Consider the following 21,813-nt stretch of genomic DNA (forward strand, 5'->3'; position numbering starts at 1 on the left):
CTATATATATTCTGGTGAATGCAGGGACAGCTGACTCTCTCTATTCGTTTTGCACGGCTATTAGCGTGTGTGTGTGTGTGTATGTGTGTGTGTGTGCATGCGTTTGTGCTTGCGTGTGTGTGTGTGTCTGTGTCTGTGCATGCTTGTGTGTGTGTGTGTGTATGTGTGTGTGCATGCGTGTGTGTCAGCATGGGACTAAGCAGGTGATTGTGATTATTATCTCTTTCCCAGAGATAATGATGCTTAAGTAAAATGTAATATTCTACAGTTACAGTGTAATTGCATCGTTATTTGGGCCACTAAACAGTGGGAATATTAATAACTACTGTGTGGAATGTGATTGCTGTAAAATTTCATATTATGTGTGAAACGATCATTAAAAATCTTATATCGTTGAAGATGCATTTTAAATTTGTTTTTAAGATGCTATAACCTACAAAATACAAATATTAATAGCTGCTGTTAAACTGGCATTGCACTGTCAAAAATGAAAATAAGATTAACATTGGAACTCTCATGTTTGCCCTATTTCACTTTATTTATAACACCTTTAAAACCCTTAAGCTTTCCTATCATTCGTCCTGTCGGCAAAATCCAAAGAAATAAGCGGCAAAAATATCTAAAACTTTTGTGCTACCGTGGAATGTAAAGACGGTTCTCTTGATTTTTTTATGGCTTGCAAACATGTCCTTAAAACTTTTTCCTGTGGGAAAAATGTGTATGTGTGACCTACATAGCTGGACGCTTGGGGGTGAAAGAAACGTTGTTAAGCATTGCTAGAATGTTCTTATTCAGCACAACCTAACTGCAACTTTGTAAGAAGTGTGCCAGTTGGGAACTCACCTTTCTCAATGATAAAATACATAATAAACGAATAGAGAAAAAAGAGCAACGCATCCTGTAATAGCATAGACTGTGAATAAAAAAACAGTAATCCTCTCAGAAATGTCAGTACTTTATTGTACCGTACAATTTTCTAAAGCTTTTATAAAGTTGAAATCTGCAGAAAGTATTTGGCTGGATGTGCCTTGCTCATGATAATAGACGGGCCATGTGAGGCTGATGGATAAGCAAATGCTTTACAGATTCAGTAAATCATATTCTCCCTCTTTCCGAAAATGTCTGTAGGTATCTTTTTAGCTTTTCGTCAGCTTTCTGGAACTGAGGGCAAACCAGGAGTGCCAGGTGAACATGTGGTCTGATCATTTTATCTGACTGAGATTAGAGAAGAGGCGAAAAGGGTGATTTTGGCTGGATAGGTCAATTTTGGGATGTTATTATATTTTTAGCTTCTACGCTTACTGTAGTTTCATAAAATATCCAAAACGGCGATCAGAAATAACTTTAAATAGTTAATTTAGATGTTACAGATATAGTTATGAAATTTGACATGATGCTTCTTAACCAAAATAGCTAGTGGTTTACTGAAGATGTTTTAAATATATTTTGTCAATTATATTTTATAGAGTATTTTATGTAAAAAATAGCAAGAAATCTGATTTTTTTGGCATATTCATAGTTTTTTAAATAATTCATCAATAAAACAAATTATCGAAAAACCCCTCTGTAAATTACCAGCTGTTGAGTTATTCATCACATTGAAACAATAAAATGTACTTTAGCTTAATCCACTGAGGAAAATAAATGTTTGAACTATTATGCAAATTAGTATTTTTTTATTATTCATTGGCTGATTTGCATTGTTACTTACCCTCCTGTTCTGTTCATTTTAGGTAAGCAAATGTTCCGGTCAACCCATACAGGGGATTGCAAATACATGAATGAACCATTTCATTTAAAATGTGATACATAATAGCCAGTAGAAGAAGTTTCAATGAAAATATTATTTTCCTAGATTTTCAACTTTAAAGGTCAATTGACCCGCAACATACAGAGGTTAAAAATAATATACAAAAATGTTGCATTTGTCCACATTCAAAATATGAAATATGGAATATTTTTTCCCCGATTCACCTGTGGTACCTCCCCTTAATTAATGTTTCCCATGTGCTAAATCTGTAATTCACACAGTAAAGGCAGGGGATAGTAATCACTCTAGAGTGGATGCAAACTAACATATAATAAACTCTGGTCTACATAAAAATAAGGTGTCAAATTTATAACATACTTAAGCCTTTTGATTGGATTGTGAAAATCTAATGTTGGTTGATTTGGGTGCCTATCATCACGGTAAACAAAATCTGGTTCTTGAAAATCAGAAGATGCCTCAGTCTTAACCTAACATATATCAGTCTTTGCGCTTAACCTTTTGCCTTTTAACTTCAGTTGCGAGTAGGCGGGTAGGCTTCTAAGATTACTTCTTGACAGGGCTCCATAATTTATTCGGGTTTTGGGAGAAAGGGCTAAAGGGAGATTAATCTTGGCGCTGTTAGCATGGAGGAGCTGTTGATGTTGAAGCAGCGTTGGCCATTTGTCACCCGTATGAGACATTGATTTTAGCGACAGGTCTCCTCCTGTGGGAAATTGGTGACTTTGATGCGGGTCACCTCACCAGTCTTCATCATCCGCCTCCCTTTGCCTCTCCCTGCGGCGTCGGCGGGATTGGACGTCCCTGTAAGGTAATCAAATCTAAACACAATGATCTCCCATCGCAAGCCGTGGAGACTGGAAAATGATGTCCCTTTCAATCTCTATTACCATTCATTGTCACTTAAATGTGCGGCCCTCTGATTGGTGAGCGTTTCCGCTCGTCAGTACAGTTTTTTTTGTTTGTTACAGTAACAGAGAGCAGAGCGGTCATCAACATTTGCCACATCGGAATCCATCCTTCTAGTTGGAGAATGAAGGGGCATTTAAGTGGGCAAGCTACAATGTAGAGTACAGCTGCATTGGTGATATGTACAGTACAGCTGCATTGGTGTACGCACTCCTCTTATAGTTCTGTACTCCTCTTATAGTTCTGAAGAATTGGAAACCTGTTTCCCAGGTGCAGTGGTGTCCTCTGTGTGGATTGGGCATAACATCTGGTGTACTGCAAATTAATTTGTTTTATCTATGGCCATTTTGCTGTAAAATAGCCTTAGACTTAGACCTGAAATTCTGTTTGCTTATTATTTTTAGGTTGTTGAGAGTCTTTATCTTAATACTATGTGCCTTACTTTTTCATTTATTTGCCAGCCTTGTATCCGACCAATTGAAATTTAGCTGTCTTAAAGATTTGTATTATGAAATCTCAATTCCTTAATCAGATTATGTAATCCATAATGTAGTGGGCACTCAAGGAGTGTGCAGTCTCATGTTGATCAGTGCAGCCGGATCAGTCAGTAGGTAAAATTGCTTCATCTTTGTTTCCCTCCTCTGGCTCATACAGATGTCAGTAGACTGGTCTGAAGAGCCATTTGGCTTTAATGCCTTCCTGTTTTCCACATTGCTTTGTATATGTTTTTTATTCAAAATGCGATTTTTGCAAAGTAACTGATTTGAGGGGAGAAGACAGGCTGTCAAAATTTGACAATTCCTTTTGTGAGAAGACAAAAGCTTTTTTACATTTGCTGCCATGGTTACTGATGTTTGAAGCTCTTCTTCCTTGTTTTTATTTTATTTAATAACTTTTTGTTTCTTTGTCATCAGGGTTGCTCCATCATGGGGAGACTATCACTGACTATATCTGTGTGAATACAGCATGGTAAAGTGTCTTAGGATTGTTTGTCCTTACCAGCTCATGAACTCCTGTGTGAGGACCACTGTAGACATATTATTTGACATACAACTCTAACCCTGCATATATGGAGTTTTTAGACTGAGGGTATTGGATGCGATCCATGCCCTCACCTCTATGTTGGTTCCAGATGTTTATTCTCATAGTTTATTCAGGTCATTATAAAGCCCATTAACTGCTCAATGATGAAGGAACCTAATTACTGGGGAGTGAAAGCAGGATAAAAAAAATGGTTGATGATAACGCTCTTTTGATTTAGTTCTTTTAATGACTGCATTTTTATTTTACTCACCAGACATCACCTGACCTGATTGCATAAATAGTTGTGCTCTCAAAGTTTTGCATGGATTTCGGGGAGCTTTTTGTAATCTGTCTGGGAGCTTTTTGTAATCTGCATATATTCAACACAAGTGTTCAGTAACTTCACAATAATTTGGTCTTTTCGATAAAAATGTATAGGCCTCTTTGATTACTGTGTGATGCAATAAGCAAACCGCAGGGACAGACTTGCCCAGATGATGATAAGGAGACAAATGGTAATCAGCATATTTAGTAATTAAGACTGTAAATGAGATCTTGATTTCTAGAAATGGGTGGGTAATGAGGGCAGAAGCGCAGCTTATTACACTGTCTGATAAGTGCTCTTTATGCTGGCTTCCATTATTAATGCCGCTGTTGGTGTTTTATCGGCATTGTTCATATTGGAAGATCAGTCCTTTCAGTAATATATCCTGCAAGCTGCATGTTTGTGGTATTCTGTTGTGCAAGACAAGCCAATAGTTCCACCGGTATGAACAGGGTTAATTTTTTTCTTCTGAATGTCTGAGCATTGCTAAGTAAAACAAATATATATAAACCATTAATGGCTGGGTTTTTTAAATTTATCAAAAAAATTAATTTCCTTTGTTTTCCCCCAAACTAGAATTCTAAAATGTTTACAAATGTAAAGCTTGGAAAGTAGGTCAGATTGAAACAGGATTATAATTTTTTTATCACAAAGGCAGGGCTGGTGCCACACTGACATCTGCAAGCACAACAGGAGGTTTTGTTATCATGGAAACACATCTCGGGTAATTACTAGTTTATTTAATTTATTCTGTTTTAATAAACAGGGTCTGGGGAGAGGCTTTCTGCTTTAGAAGCAGTCTGCTTGTGGAATTGGAGGCATGCCTGTGTGTGTGTGTGTGCATTAGTCATGTATGCTGAAATATTACATTACATGTGCATGTGTATGAGTATGCTTTCTTCCGTAGTGGCAACACATTTTACATTTGATCAAACAATATTTACACTGTGTCATCGTTCCTCAGAAATTGTACTTCCCCTGTGCTGGCCTTCAACCGACATAGATCAGAGAGAAAGAATGCATATTCATTAAATACATATCCAATTATCACTACTGTTTTGAAGGGGTTACTCCATCGTTACAGAGATCTGACCATTCCTTAAGTAGATGCAATATAGTCTTGAACATTTTGGCTTTGTTGGATTCCTCTGGTATTTCACACCCTGGCCAGGAGAAGCCTTTCAAGGACTCGGCCGTGCATTGGCACTGATGAAAGAAGGGGATATGGCCAGGGACCATTGGTTTCTTTGACTTTGTTCCCAGTTAAATGTCAGTCTCCCAGGAGCCGGGTCCATGGATTTCAACCGAGAGGATTTAAATGTATATCAAAAAGCCGCCAAAGTTTGGCGTCCCATGGCGAGGCTGTACGCTGCTGGCAGAGGTGCTGGCTAATTAATCGTCGGCTCTTTTTTTCAACCGGCAACACAAAGGGCCTCTCTGAGCCCCTGGGCCTTGATGTTTTTAGGGCAAACAGTAAGGTAGCCGCAAGCAGGAATTGAGGGGTCCAACCACAGAACCCCAATTAGCAAAAAACAGAATATAGAGCAGAAGAATTTATGGAATCTTTTATTGCTGTAATTGTGTGAAAAGTTTCATTGTTTCATTTCACATTTAGAAAAGGCATGAGTTGTTGCTGGGCTGCTGCTGGATTTGCTCTTGACCTCAGGATTTGCAGGTCTGAATCATAACAGCTCAAATGTATATTTTATTGAGAGTATGGCGCACAGTATTTATAATATATAATAATACGTTTTTTAGTTTCATTCAGTTTCCACAGCAACTTGCTCTTAGTACACTGGCATGGTAATAAGCTACATTCTTGAAAATATGCTTTGCAACAAAATTTGGCCAGCTAATTCAGTCTCTGGTGAACATGCTCAAGGGCATCATATTTATATTTAATATTGATGTGTCAAAGTATGGAAATTAATTCCACCTGCCATTTTTGCATTTTCTAGAGAGACTTATAAAGTGCCTGAAACAAGTACACTGGATATTGGATTTTTTTTCCCTGGCAGAGAGATGACAATGCAGCTAAACCTTTATTGAGTGGAAGTCCAAGGAGGTCATTTAATCTAACACGGCTGTGAATTCACCATGTAGGTTCGTTCCCCGACTGCATGTGCGAATGCATATATGAGGCAGCTGGTTGGAGGTTAGATACCCAGGCCCGAACATATGCCGTCCATCACCGAAACGCTTGGCACACAGCATCTCTCCTCATGTATATGTAATTACCAGAAAAATGATGTGTGCCCCTGGTGCCAGAGATGGGACATTAAACATTTAGGAGGTGTAAAATTGGACAGCCATCACATAGACGGGCCATGTGGAAGTCAGCCAAGTTGATCTCTTCTGGTCCACTGCCACTGTGTGAATTATGGTCTGTATAAAAAATTTTAGGCAAATTTTGGGTGTCAGTGTTTTAAATACACTAGCACGTAGAGTTGTACCCTGTAACACACCACGGTACTTTAACAATTGCAGTATCATTCTTCTTTCAAATAAAATTGACCCTACAGTGGTGGAATTGGCAGTAGAAGATTTGTATCTAGATTTTAAACTAACAGAAATAGTTTTTTTGGATTTTCCACGAGGGACCAGATTAAAGGGTCTTGGCAGGGATGTTAAACACATTGACAGATGTTCGGCCAGCCAAAACGTTACCTCGGAAAAGCAATCGGAGAGCATTAAGGGCAGAAGTTGTACGCCCCTCACTCCTCTCCAGCGCACTCAGCACAAAACTCGCCCGTCCATCGCATTAAAACGCCATCTCCAAACAGATCAGCTGTTTCCAAGGGAGCTGCGGCGCGCGCAGGATCAATATCCTGAGGCAGGGGGACCGAACGCTAAAATGATAAGCCTGTATTTATTCGCCGGCTTTAATAAGGCCTCGCGAGCCTTATTAATTTACATTTTTCCGCTGTAAAAAATCCAACAGACCCTTGTCTTCGGGGGGAATTTGCATTTAAATGACTCACGACGGCCTGCTCCTGGACGCGACTGCTTCTGCACAGTCACGGCAGTCCACTCGAACCTGCCCGGGGGGAGACGGACCCGCCCGCCCCCTTTCATCCCCGTCTAATCCTCTTGTCCTGAAGCCCCGCCCACAGTGGGTGTCATTTCCTTTACCGTGCCGTCGAGGGTCTGTGATTAACACATAATTCCGAGTGCTGGATTGTAATCTGGGTGACATCGGCTGAGCGGTGTTTATCGGGGCCTTGTAGTCCACCACTTTATTTCTACATTACAGGGAGGAGAACGTGTTTTCCAGCTGTGCTGGAGCCTTAAGTTGCTACTTTATAGGTTTAATGGACCAGAATAAACAGACTAAATACGGAAAATGCAAATTATCAATGGCTTTTTTTTTTTTTTTTGCTTAGGTATTTTATTGAGCGAATTAACTGCAGCAAGCCTTTTGCTGACGTCAGACATGAGTCTCAAATGAAATATGATGCCATAATGTGTGCTTGTGCGAAATGACTTTTACATATATGTTGCACCAACATGTCTGTGCATCAGCTGTTAACCGCTTTTTATAGTTATCTTGCAGCGTATATATTTTTATACCAAATAGAGTGGCACTTTTACATATATGTTGCACCAATAGCAAGGGTATAGCTATAGTCCAGGGCCCACCAAGTTTGGTCCAGTCCTGGAGAGTCACAGGGTTTGCTGGTTTTTGTTGTTACTCACAATAAAATGATAAATTAATAAAGTTGAATGCAAAAACATCATAAATTTACCTTACCTGGGACTAAATCTGTTGCTGAATTTCAGAAGAAAACAAAAATTGGCAGACTCCAGGCCCAGTACTTTAACTTGCTATATAGAAAGCTGCATAATTCTTCTCTCCTGCCAAAGTTTGTTCCATAAACTCTCCGCATATTGATTTCAAATGTATAATGCTGCATTAAAATGAAAAAAGGAATGAATATCAATCCTGTACTAATAGACTGTCCTGTAGTGATTTTAACCTTATCTGTGTCTTTACAGTTGGGAAAACATCCCTGATCACGAGGTTCATGTATGACAGCTTCGACAACACGTACCAGGTATGTCCTCACCTATGTAAATGACCATATATGCAGTATTTATAACTCTGCTTCATCCACAATGTTTGAAAATCCAATTTTGGACTTAACGACTTGGTGATGAAGTGCTGCTGATAATTACTTTATCACGAACCGTGTAATATTGACATAATTGTTTACACAGTCACTCAAAGGGCAAAAATGTTACAAAAACTGCTTGTGTGCACGGACGTGGACGGTACAGAGCTGATTTATTAGTCCAGTCTAATGACTTGAACTGACTAATTTATTTTACACTGAAAAACGGTCTCAGTGTGTCTTTCTATCCTCCATATATCACTGTCTGCTAAAATTTAGGAAAGCAGCCAGGGGAGGTTTGTGCTGGTTTGACCCGGAGGAATTGTTTCTGTTATGAGTGATTTTCATAGGCAGAAGGCAAAGGACATGCAACATCCTGTGACTGTCTGTCAGAGCATGTATCTGCTATTCCTTCCTCTTGACATTAATTAAAGTCTGGTGGCACCAGGAAAACCTGAGAGAACTCAGATCTCCTCACACTGGTGTCTATACACATCCAATGTCATTAGAGAACTCACATCTCCTCACACTGAAGTCTAGACACATCCAAGGCCATTAGGGAGCTCACATCTCCTCACACTGGAGTCTAGATACATCCAAGGCCATTAGAGAGCTCACATCTCACCCTGGAGTCTAGATGCATCCAAGGTCATTAGAGAGTTCACATCTCCTCACACTGGAGTCTAGACACATCCAAGGTCATTAGAAGGCTCTTGGTGAGGATGGGTCTGCTAAAAGTGAATGTCCCAGAAAAAAGAGGAGCACAGAGATGGTTTCTCAACATTTTAAGATCATCAGGGAGTATTTGGGGGTTTGCTCTGCACTTGTTGATTCACTGCCTGTTTTGGTGAGGTGTGTCTTCCAGTAATCTTGCTCATGGCTCACAGGTGTTCTTAAGTATTTCCCAGCTTTTAATTTGTTGAAACATGATGATGAGTGTTTCTGCTCTTCCCTACCTAGCTTTCATTCTCTAATATTTTCTCACACCCTTTCCCAGTGCATGTCATTACAATTTGACTAGTATCCTCAAACAACCGAAATACAAAAATCCATCAAAGTTTTAGTATGGAGTGGAGCATTGAGGAGAGATGGATGACAGAAAGAGAAAAAAGGAGTATAGATTACTACAATATTTTCTCTTTCATATTTTATAAAAAAGTGTTTTTAAGTATACTTTTCTCCCTCAAATTCAGACATACGTAAAGCAACTTAAAGGTAAATAATGTGTCGTAGCTTACCATTGATAGGAGGTTCACTTTTGCTTCAACTTTTATATTTTCGTATTCTAGTCTGTAGTTTGTATTCTGGTCATTTCTCCTTCAAATTCTTCAAACCTCTGTCCTTCATTTGCAGTCTGTAGATTATAGAAGGTCTACAAAACAGCAATCTAACTTTATGGGAACTGGCATGAAGTGAGTAATTTTGGATTTGGAAAAGCATTTTTCACAATGAGTTGCAGAGAAGAAAGGACTGAGAGCCTATCAAAAAAACAGAAATGCTCTAGAACTGTCTAACCAGAGGCATATTTTTCATTTCAGAAGAAATGCTCAGCTTTGTTGATTCTCCACTTTCCTTTTTCCCTGAAGGGGTTAGGCCTAACACCATTTCAGAGCACGAGGCATAACCAGGGCTATTCCATGCCTCTGAAAGTGTTCAGATCTTTCACCTCAGTGTGTTGTGAGAACGTTATTATCTTAGCAGCCATTTTGAAATCCCCACAGCAACTAGTAGTCTCTGCCAGAGCAGCAGGGCACTTATTCTGGTGGGGAAACATGACCGGGAGTGAATTAGGCAGACAGGTAACCCCACTCTGCCAAAGCAGGTCTCCGTAGTGACGCAGAGGATGCACATTCCTATGTGTGTGTGTGTTCGTCTCTGTGACAGTTCATCTAGATCATGGTTTTCCTTTATTTCTCTGGATTCCCCTTTCCTTAAGGACTCGTCCAACTTCAAACCCACCCAAAGAAACAGAAGCACTCACCAAAGCAAGGGTGCTACCGCTAACATGTCCAAGAACACAATATCATATATTTTGTTGGCATAACATGACTAATTAATTTTGCTCAAAACAAAACCAAATTAGTAGAAACACAAGTCCATGCAAATTTGGTTAATTATTTGAAATGTAATTCATTTAAAAGCCCTGTAATAGAACATCACAGCTGTTTTTCAATTTATCTCATTGGAAAGATTGTGGCTCCTTCCTCCTTAGCCCTTCTAAGGAGGCCAGGTCATTTCAGAAGTGCAGGGAGGAAGCGCATGCTTTCAGGCAAGTGCACTTCACCGGCTGTCTGACAGCCAGGTCTAGAGGTGTGGAACTGCCAGAAGCACTCTTAACCCCTGTCTCCATCAGCTCAACTTCATACATTTGGCTCCAGACAAAAGGAATTTACATATTCATAAATCATTCTGCAAGTCGCTGCAGCGGGCTCTATTTAATAAGTGCACCGAGCAGCATGAAAGCAGAGCAGTGATTTGAAATGTAAGGATTCTTTTTTTTCATCTTGAGGTTGAAGGCTAAGGCATGGTAGCAGCCCTTGTCTGTGGTAGACCTTTTTTTAAGACAAAGCACTGATTTAATTTTGTATGAAGGGGCTATACTTTGTATTGGCAGGAAAGGTTGAGCTTGAGGCATTGTGTGTGTGTGTGTGTGTGTGTGTGTGTGTGTGTGTGTATGGGATGTGTTTGTGCACGCGTATGTAATCGGGGTTAGCTCTTCCCTAAAGAGTGTGAGCTTGCTGAATGTCACCTCCCAGGCAGTTGGCACGGTGACAGGTAGCAGTGGAGCTGGACCTTTTTGCAGAAAGGCTCCCAGGACCTCCTGGCCTTAAGCCCCGCCCACTGCAGTCCTGCTGCTGAGCCCGGGCAGACATACCGGGAGCAGCCGAGGCCACTGGCCGGACTGAACAGCGACGAGCGTGTCCTGCCTACTGCAGGGGGCCTGTAGCTGGGTAGAAGCAGGCTCGGGGTGGGGCTGGGAGCCTGCTTTACCAGATCGGTTTAATCTGTTCCGCCATACCTCCCGCTGTACAAAACCATATGCTGCATCGCAGTTTTTCTGAAATGTTCACTTCCCGCGAATTGTGTCTTAAACACAATCACACGGAGCTTGGCATGGTGATGCGAGCTTTACCAGGGCTTGGCACTCACCCTGTTTGGTCTCTCTGAATTATCTGGTATCAAACAGCTTGGTGGACCTGTTAATTTGAACTAATTGCGCCTAATTATCACAGCAATTATATAATTAACATTTAAAGTATAGTGAGGGCTGCAGAAACAGTGTTGGTATCCACTGGCTTATGTGTTCTGTCTTATCAGGTTTCTTAAGTTCTTGTCATTTTTTGTGTTTCTACATGATATTGTTCCACGTGTTTCAAAAACTTGTTTCAGATTCCTACTTGGTGTTTAAAAAAGTACATGGAAGCACATTTGCGGGTGAAAATAGTCCCTGGGTGGAATTATCCCTGTTATCTTTGTGTACAATGATTGTCTGGGTAACTGTACAGCTGATTATGGGAGTTATTGACTTGACAATGTTGTGTGGGAGCATGTGGTAGCCTATACTCAGTACCTCCTCATCGCATCCATTGCAGCATCACTCCACACTGCACAGAGGATTGGTGTGTGTGTGTGCACATGGGTGCGTGTGTGTGGCACTAGTGTGTCCTCTGGTGGGGCCAGTGTTGTGAGGAGCAGTTATGTTGCTAGGGCCTCTGCTGAGAGACACTGGTTGAAGGGAGAAGGGGACAGAGGGGCAGGGGGTGGGTGTGGCGTATAGGGAGGAGGGAAAGAGGACGGACGGACAGACCGCCGGGCGGGAGGACAGACGTCAGCCGCGGCTGCCGGGGAACTGCGGCTGAACGACATCACGGAATCCCCTCTCTCGGGCGAGATCCCGGAGGAGCAGAGCCGCTCTCTAAGCGCTATCTGAGCTGTCAGTCAGCGCTGGTATCCAGGCGTGACTGCGCTCCCCTCTCTCCTCCTGACTAAAGGGAGTACGGTTAGCGCTAGACGATTACTGTCAACCATTGAAAGGAAATTCATTTGCATATTTCTGGCTGATTGCGTTAACAACGCAAGGCACTCCGTCATGCTTCTGATCTCGCATCGCTCCCTCCTGTTTTATCATGTAACGGTGCATTTATTTTTTGGGATTAGAAATTTGTTTTAGTTTCAGAATTACACTTTAGTAGTGTTATAGCAAAATTAAAATGAACATGTTTTCAATAGCAAGCATCCTGTTCTTTCAGGGTTAATTCTGTTAAAAACAGAATTAAGACAAACTGTGAGGTACATGTGCATTATAACCATGCCAAATCAAAACGAAGAAGTTTCATTTATTTTATGGATAGTTGACTTCTGGTTCATACCAATAAGTAGACACATTACAGCCTGTCTGAATCCTATTTTAAATTACATTTTTCTCTGGCTTTCTTTTTGAGAGTAGTATTACCAAAGCCAGGCATTTGCTAGAATAGCAAGGTTAAAAAACAATCACACAATAGCAAAGAATGAGCAATAACATGGACGTAGCAATCACACCACGCAATAATATGAATCAACTAGCACATTGTCTTTCTCTGGCAAAGCCGTGCTGGAGGGCTGATCCCTTTGGCCCTGGTTTGTCAGAGACCCTGCAGTGTTCACTCTGCTCTCAGCCACAGGGCTGAAAATCGCACTTTCAAATTTATGCCCCCTGCATCGCATGACGTCATGCCTTCTAAGTGCTCTGTAAGGCCACTGCGAGCTGTTGTGATCTAATCAATGAGGCTTAATTAAACGCTGCGGGTGTTGCGCCCTTATTTGTCTTTGGAGAAATGGGCCTATTGATACCTAATTGGCAACTTGCCAGCCGCAACTTTCAGGCGCCTATGGATATAGTGCTGAATGTGTCCTGCAGCAAAATCCCAGCTTACAGGTTGTCTGCAGGCTTTTCCTTCAACAGCCGTGCTCAAAGACAATCAGATATTTTCTAGCTGAACATATTCACATTCACATGCACTTCCATAGCTTTTTACATTTAATAGATCACAGATCATTTTTTTTTCTTTTTTTCATATTTTATTTCATTGTTTCATTATTAAGAAAAAAAAACCTCCTTTATACTTTCATTCAAGGGTATGTGTTAAAGATTTAAAGATGCACACATGAAGTGTTAATTGGAGCCAAAACCTGTAGCATAGCATCCGGTATATACGAATATGCATTCATGCTCACACGTTTACACACGTATGTATGCGTGTTCACGCTTGTTGTACTATATCATTGCGCTAAAACATTGACTCAGTATTAACGGGTTGAGTAGGACATTTAACATTTTTTCCGGGGAGAACATAATTTCCATTTAAGGGTGCTCCCTCATTCTCTGACAGGAGCTGGTGGAAGAAGGCGGGGTTCGGCTGCACCCGATGAGGGTAGTTAAAAAAGCCGGATGGGGCTGGTGCTCCGTGGACCTCTCCTAGCTGGTTTGGGCCAGACGACAAATTACTCACCGCGTTTCCAGAACTAGACAGTGACAGATGATGCTGGCGGGTGCCCAAAATCTGCCTGCGCCTAAAGGCTGGTGCGGACTGGGGACAGTTAGCATGTGGCAGAGAGTAATAATAAGAATAATCAATTTGATTTAGACATTGTCTTTCATCTCGTTATCTCAGTGTACTTTATAGTATGGGAGGGGAATGTATTTATAGTGTAGAGGGGACCACCAATGTAGAACAGCATCTGGCTGATTCATGGCAGCCATTTTGTAACAGAATGCTCTCCGAACGTCAGCCAAGGAACAACACTAATTACTGTAGTTTAGCCAAGTTTACTGTGGGATGATTAGAAGCCCAGATTGGAAATACAGCTAGAACACCTAGGATTTTTCTGTTATTTAATGCCCATTTAAGACTGGCCATTTGAGACTGCAGTGTCCTCATTGCTGTACTGGGGCATAGATTTTTCTGTTTGGTCAGGGGAAGACAGCCTCCTGCTGTCCCAAAAACCTCACTTCCAGTAACAATGTAGTTTTTCCAAGAAGTACTAAACAAGCTCAGCCTTAGTGAGCTGCAGTTGTCAGGCTGGAGTCTCAGTGTGGTATGGCTGCTGCCAGCAAGTTACCCTGACTGTCAGTGGGTGGTTAACATGAGTCTACCAGGCTAAATACAGAGCAGTGCAGTACAGAGTTTGCAGTGGAGCACTGATTGGCCCATGACAAAAATCACTGAATTCTGATTGGCATGATGATTATAGAATCACACACTTTATATCCTGAGGCTAAGAAATAATGTGGAGCGATCAAAGCAGCAGGATCACTGGACAGCCCAAAAGATGTGCAGCTCAGCATTGCGTGTGATTTCGAGAGAGATGAATCAGTTTCCTTTGAAAGATGAGCAGTTGATTATTCCAAAGGTATTTTTCAGAGGCGTTCTGCTCTCCTTCCTTTGGGATTCAGTGAGAACCACACGCACCCAAATTATACTGTTTGTCAGTAGCCAATTGTTTTTCCCAGAACAAAAAAATTAAAAGGTAAATTGCTTCGTTATGCCTTGATTGCAGGCTGCTCTGGGTTTAGCCCAAGGCTAATGCTAGCTTGAATATTGGGTGCGTTTAGATTTCCTGTGCTTGTGAAATTCCGTTCCTATAATGCAGTATTTTCTGATGGGCATAAATTGATTCTACTGCATTGCTGCTGCATTCTCATTACTCAAAGCCTGCTTTCGGTTGCCACTATCATTCACCATCCTCTTCCTCCTTATTGCCCATTACCTGATTAATCATTGTACCCCTGTGCACGTATGCCATGATCATTACAAGACACAGGCACAGGGAATCATGGGAGAGCTGGCTAGGCAGCAGCAGTCAGTGTGTTAATGTGGAAGTGCGGTCATTAAAAATTGAAAAGGTCATGAATAATTTGCATGGGTTTCATATGCGTGCGAGATGTTCTCTGTATGGGATTCTATATTTAACACTGAACTCACAGGAAGTCTAATTCCACCATTCGTCAGGAAAATCTTCGCTCTTTTGTGCACCTTTGACAAGACGGTATGTAGAAATGATGAGAACAGAAGCCTCCTTTTATGCCGTGGTATGATTTTTTTCCTCTGAGAAGAATGCATGCTTATCATGCTTTTCATATTAGAAACAGTTCGTTAATGTTATCACAGCATTGCTCTAAGGTTGGATGGCATAACACTGCATCAATATTATAGGAGCCTTATCCGTTAGTTGTGTTTCTGTCACTAAATATATAGATATAGTTCAAAGCCTTTAAACGGGTTGGAGGGGCTGGAGCTTTACATGTGCCTAAATCTGGGGACCTGCAGGGTGCAGCGAGGCGTGGTTTAGGGGTAGAAGCCGTACCTCTCTGTGCCAGAGGCCTATGGTGCATGCTGTGCAGCAGGCAGCATCGCCACGGGTGCAGGCTTATTATTGAGATGTCGATTCCATACTGTGTGTGGGGCTGGCAGATGGACTGATGAGAGAGAGAGAGAGAGAGAGAGAGAGAGAGACCACACGTCCCTGTATAAATATAAAATGTGAGAATTAATATTGTTCATTATACATTTACTGTAATACATACAGTAATAACAGTGGCAGAAATATAGAAGTCTATCTAATTAGTATTTACATTTATGTGATCAAGGATCCACCATGTTTTGGCTTAGGATATACAGGGTTACTGCAAATATCCAATTTCACTAGTTGTTTTTGCTGTCACAGCCTATTGTACACATAGTTGAAGCTAATGCATTAACTCTCTAGCTGTGAAGGCTACAGTTGCCTGTAGGAGTTTAGGAGGCCTCAATCCAACTCGCCTTGCTCAGATTTTGCTCCTACAATATTGGGACAGACTCAACATGGTGGGTGGCATATTCCAAAGGGAGGAGAGTTCGGTTATAAGGGTGTAGTTGAGGGTGTATTGAGAGCAGCATCAGAGGCACTCACATTAGGCCCATTACACTGAACAGTCATGTATTGTTCAGTATTGTATATTAACACAGCAGGAATATATAACTATAATACGAAACCCTAAACCTTAATATACATACCATGGTGATGGAGCATGTTGTCTGTTGATCAAGACTGACTAAATACGTAAACATACAGTGATTTGGATTCTGTTAACATTTGTCTTTAAATTTGACTTATATAACTATAGATGATAAAAACCTAAATGAAAATGATTTGAAAAGGTTTTTTTCATATGTAGTTTAGTGAGTTCAGCAGTATCTCAAAAGATTACACTAACGTGGTTGTGTAGTAAAAAGCTAAAACTTGAATTTATTTCTAAGTGATGGCAAATGTTGACTCTATGCCATTGTCTTCATAGAAGCACAATCACTAGAGTGTCTGACAAAATGATTTTTTTCAATGATGGATTTCATTTCATCTGTCGCGGTATTCTCTTGACATGTATGGAACATGGGCACGGCATTATGAATTTGGTGCTTCAACAAAAGACAACAAAGTGCCCACAATTTCCACCTGTTATCATAACATGGGAGCAGGTGCAAAAAAAAAGACATTTGTTGGTATCCCCATAAATGTTTCTGGCAGCTTCTGGCGGCTTGAGGGGGCGGAGCCTGCTCCATTCCTTCGCCGCCAAGATCCAGAGCGCGCCAGCCGGCGAACCGCCGTGTCGGGACCCAGCTGAATTCCCCTCCGCGTTGTTGTTATCAGTAATTCTGTTTGTCAGATGGGGGCCTTATCACGGCTGACAAGAGGCCGCTTTCCTCTGAAGCAGACGCGGACTGCTGGATGCGCTCTTCGGCTGCTGGGATTTCACTGACATGACTGCGTCTGAGACTGGGGCCTCAATCAATAACCCTTCAGCTTCGACCCCTCCACCTTTTTAGCTGTAAAGCCGGTGCTCTTAGATGGAGTGAGAGCAAGGAGCGTACCGCTCCGGGCACCTCTGTTCCTCTCTACATGCTCTGAAGAGGAAGCTTTAAGCACTCTCAAAGCCCTGCGGGATTTATGCATTGCGAAATTGTCGGGAAGTTTGAAAAGTCTCTAATGATTTATATGACATTTGTAACTTTTGATTGAGTTCAGCTTTGTCTTAAACTTTTAATACAGCTGAGAGGCTGGCAAGAGGTAATTGCCGCATTAAATTTCAGGAGCATCTATTTTTCCCCACCTGCTTCTATTTAGAGTCTGTAGCAACAAAGCCGTAAAAATCCTGCAAGAACTTTTTCCCCTTTCCTCAGCTGGTCTTCGGCGGTACCTGCTGATGTTGGCCATGTTCTGGGGCTCATTCAACAATGCAAGGTTGTCATTACGCGCAGAGGTTTGCTGCGGGACACAAATGTCAATCAGGAGTGATTAGACACGCGTTGCTGGTCTTTTGACATTGGATGCTAGCGTGACGGCATGAGGGTAATGGCACAGCCATAGTGTCAATGCTGTTCATTAGCCAGGTGCATGACAGCTTGGGCCTTGGTTGAATACCCTATTATGCGTTTAATGAGGATCTTGCTGTCACTGTAAGAGGCTCTTCCAAAAGGTGAGCCATTTCCTTGTTGACCTTGTTGGAAGAGGGGTAATTGAGCATGGTGCACATGCTTAAAATACAGGCAGAGCATAGTTACATTTAGTGCAGGTATGAACATGAAATGCCCTTCTTTGTTAAAAAAAGTAGCCATTCACTTATGGATTATAAACTCTTATAATAGGTTGTCAAATACATTGTGACTACAAACCTAATGATCCTGTCCACCATTTTACTGTAATTGACCACATCGTTAGTTGTTAGCTAAGAGAGCAGACTGTAAAGATACTAAACTCATGATCCTTAGCCTGTGCCTGCACTGTTGTGGTACTGAGAGGTCAGTGGAGAGATTTGACAAAATATGTATTTGTAGCATTTGTCTCAATTTAGTGAAGTAATTAACTGATTTGTATTACAGATTCATACACTACCGGTTTTAGTACACTTAACTTATGTTTTTGTACTCACGTTTTATGAAATTTAAGCGGTTTGTGTCAGTTTCCAACCTCAAATGGAACTTGGTAAGAAGTAAATAGACCGAAGTTAAAACAAATCTGTTACTATATATGATAGTGACATGCATTTTTGAAAAGCAATATTTGGCAAAATAAACAAGTAAAAATCAATCCATTTTCTAACAAGAGGAGTAAAATTGGGCTTGTTCTGGATGAATTGGGCAGAAAGGCTGAGGAGAAGCAACCCGCAAGTGCAGCATATCTGTGGGAACATTTACAGCAGTGTTGGTGTTAACTTTCAGAACCGTGTGACTGCCCTTGTAGAAAAAAATGTCATGAATATGTTCAGTAGTTATTACTGCAAAATGTGGCCATTTTGATGAATCTAAGGTTTAGATCATTTTTTTGTTAAATAAAAGGCGACAGGTTTATTTCTTTTTTATGTCTGATTGCTTAAAAATTGTGGGTACTAAAAATTTTTTTACCAGTAGCTTATACTGTATTTTTATGGTGTGCTGGCAGGGACCAGCTAGTGGGCTAAATTGATTTTAAATCTTATTTCAGTTGCTAGCTCGCTAGCTTAAAATAAAACCTGAAAATAAATAGTTTTCTTATTATTTATTAAGTTCAGGTCTTATTAGCAAGATAGATTAAAAGCTTCTATACCTTAGACTAGTCTTCCTATTGTTGTCTTCTGCCTTCAGTGTGTTTGGGTTTTTGGTGGTATGGAAGCATTAAAATAATTTAAAAACTTTTGGTCTTGCTATGTGAATCTCTCTCTCTTTCTCTGTTTGTGTGTGTATGTGTGTGTGTGTATGTACATCATTTTGAACACAAAAATATTGACTTAATATTTCTCTCTTGTACATCACAGGCAACGATTGGAATTGACTTCTTATCAAAAACAATGTATTTAGAAGACCGAACGGTGAGTTCTTTTCATCTAAAATCAATTGCTTTGTAGTACAAATATAATCAAAATATTGATATATCCTCAAATGTATCAACCTTTAAATTAGTCTTTAATGATTAAATCTTTAATCATTCTTTCCCAGAATCCTATACTACTGTCACTTAAGTATCATAATACAGTGTTTATAATCGCTTTTTACATTTTATAGCATGTGAAATAATTAATAAGGCATTATTTGTATCATTTTTTAAATGAACACCATTTGTCTGAATGAAAAAGTGGAAAAATGTTATTACAGTAATTTTAAATAAAAATAGATACGTAGTTAATGCATTGCAGGTATGTGGCAGTAAAGATTAGGCTAAATATTCAAACGTTTTGGTGATCTTGGCCCATCATACACTGAAATATTTTGAGGCCCCATTTTTGTAGCTGAAAATAAAGGGTTGATCGATTGTAGGCATCTTGTCTGAAATATATTGAGGTGATTTATAACGAATTGAAAAGTCAGTTTTGTTTATTTTTCCTAGGTAGGCACAAAACCTTTTTCAAGCGATCATAGTTTTGGTTAGGTTTAAGGCTTTTGATTAAATTAAAAGATGAGGTTTAATACTCAAACATTTTGGCATACTGGCTTCATTGGTGAAATGGTGTTTAGTCTCTGTACTGAAATATACTGAGTGTGGATCTTTTTAATGCAAGTATTACAGTTAATGTAGCTGGGTTGGGAACAAATTTGTTTAAATTCAGCCAAGTCAAGAAATCAATTGAAGGAATATAGGGAATTTTTTTAATGAATAGAATTTCGTCCCAGAATTGACAGAATTTAAATGGATGCCAATTCTGCACCCAATTGTGTGTATACACTTACCATACCTTGAGAGGGACCCTTTTCCCTGAGGCGTGGAGTGAGTGAGTGATGTCATCCTGCTCCGCCCTCTGAACCCCAGGTGAGGCTGCAGCTGTGGGACACGGCGGGACAGGAGCGGTTCAGGAGCCTCATCCCCAGCTACATCCGTGACTCCACTGTGGCCGTGGTGGTGTATGACATTACAAGTGAGTACGCTCAATGCCCACCCCGTGCTAAAGAGGTGTCAATTGGTGAGTTTCAGTTGTATAGCTCTTTTGCAGCTCAATGTTGTTCACAGAGGAGACAATACAATTTAATGTAACAAAAACAGTATATTGTAAAAGGCAACAAGGACAGATCTTTGACGTGGGTGTAAATATATATACAAATAGCCCTTCCTACCTCCCATAAATATAAATCTATCTACTTCCTGACTCTTTAATGTACAGTATAACATTATCATGCCCTATTATAAAACAGCACACTTGAAGTCTCATGAAACCACCATCCATAGCCATTCCAACTTCCACTGACCTCCTGGTAATAAACCTTCATTCTTATATGCACAAAGCAATTTCAGATACCCCCAGAGCATGCATGCACGGACATGCATGCACACACACACACCCACACTCACATGCATACATATGTGCATACACATGCATGCACACACACATACACACACAAACACACACATGCATATGAACTTCCTGTGCTATCTAACTTACTGTGTCTAACTGCCTGCATTACTCATTGTAGTATGACAGAGAACATGGTCAGTCAATGGGCATGTCTATGGTTAAAATATATTCACTGACTACCAATGCTTTCCTTTGCCTTCCTGAATTGGGTCTTTATTTATTACTGTTCTGAAAAACATCCATCACAATACCACAGCTCTGACCACTGCTGACAATCCTGCTTGGTCCTTCAGGAGAGCTGCAAGCAACACAACTGAATGGTTTCATTTAAACAGGAATTCTTTTGAGAAAACATCCCTCACAAATTGTTGACAGAAATTGTTTAACTATCCCATGTCACTGGATTTGTTGAGTCCTTTACGGTTTAAATCTGCACAATAGTCTTTATGATTGACTTTGCGAAAGATACATTGATCAATTGTTTTTTGTAATCACGTTCAATGCCAAAAATTTCACAGTTCTCTGCAGAATTGTTATGGGTCTTTGCGGGGAACCAATGATTTGGCCCTGGTTCTCCACGGTTGTCCTTCTCGTTCCAGCGTGCACATCGGGACCCCATAAATCAGTTTCTGTGGGGGTTCTGTCTGTTTTTTTTCCCCCACAATGAAAACAGACAGGTTTATTGTCTCGAAATCCCACCGTAGCTATCGGGGCTGGGATTTAATACGCTCGCAAGCGAGAGAAATGGGGTCACTTAAATATCGGGGGCCCCTGGGGACATGGGATTGCAAGTGTAATTTTATAGGCAAAGCGCCACTGAGGTAAAGACAGCCGTGCACTTTCACCTTTAAACATGTGATAGGTTTAGCACAATCTGCTCCAATCCAGGATTGTGGTAAATTTAGCCTAACTGGACACATCTTGCCAAGAGACTGTACTACTGGCCACATCTGGTGACTTGGCATAAACATATGTATGAAATAAGAGTTTTGACAGTAGGTTTTTACTCTTTTAAATTTAAGCAAGTGTCTGTACTGAAACTGAAATGTATTTTGTTTCCAGAGATCTGGCTCTATCAACCAAAATATTGCTCAATACATTTTACACAAACATTCCCACAATGAAACAATTCAAAGACTAATTGCTGCACTGATAAAGTCAGATGAAAATTTATTCTGTGACCTGATACATCAGCTGTGCCTGCAGTTAAAGACATGATTATAATAATGATGATGACGATGGTGATGATGTTGCTGATGATGATGATGATAATGGTTTTTACAGCTATCCAATGATGATAATCTAATGTAGCCTCTAAATAATTCAGAAACATATCTCT

At 40.6% G+C, this 21,813-nt stretch overlaps 1 protein-coding gene across 1 annotated transcript in view; it reads left to right on the forward strand.

Moving 5' to 3' along the window:
- Positions 1-21,813, forward strand: part of LOC135256778 (ras-related protein Rab-6B-like) — a 76,331-nt gene that overhangs the window by 31,466 nt on the left and 23,052 nt on the right. Inside the window, exons 2-4 of the mRNA XM_064338915.1 lie at positions 8,022-8,080; positions 18,945-18,998; positions 19,934-20,039. Coding sequence (XP_064194985.1) covers positions 8,022-8,080; positions 18,945-18,998; positions 19,934-20,039 — 219 coding nt within the window. The remainder of the gene's footprint in view (positions 1-8,021; positions 8,081-18,944; positions 18,999-19,933; positions 20,040-21,813) is intronic.

Source organism: Anguilla rostrata, chromosome 6, assembly GCF_018555375.3.
Source record: "Anguilla rostrata isolate EN2019 chromosome 6, ASM1855537v3, whole genome shotgun sequence".
NCBI classification, from domain to species: Eukaryota; Metazoa; Chordata; class Actinopteri; order Anguilliformes; family Anguillidae; genus Anguilla; species Anguilla rostrata.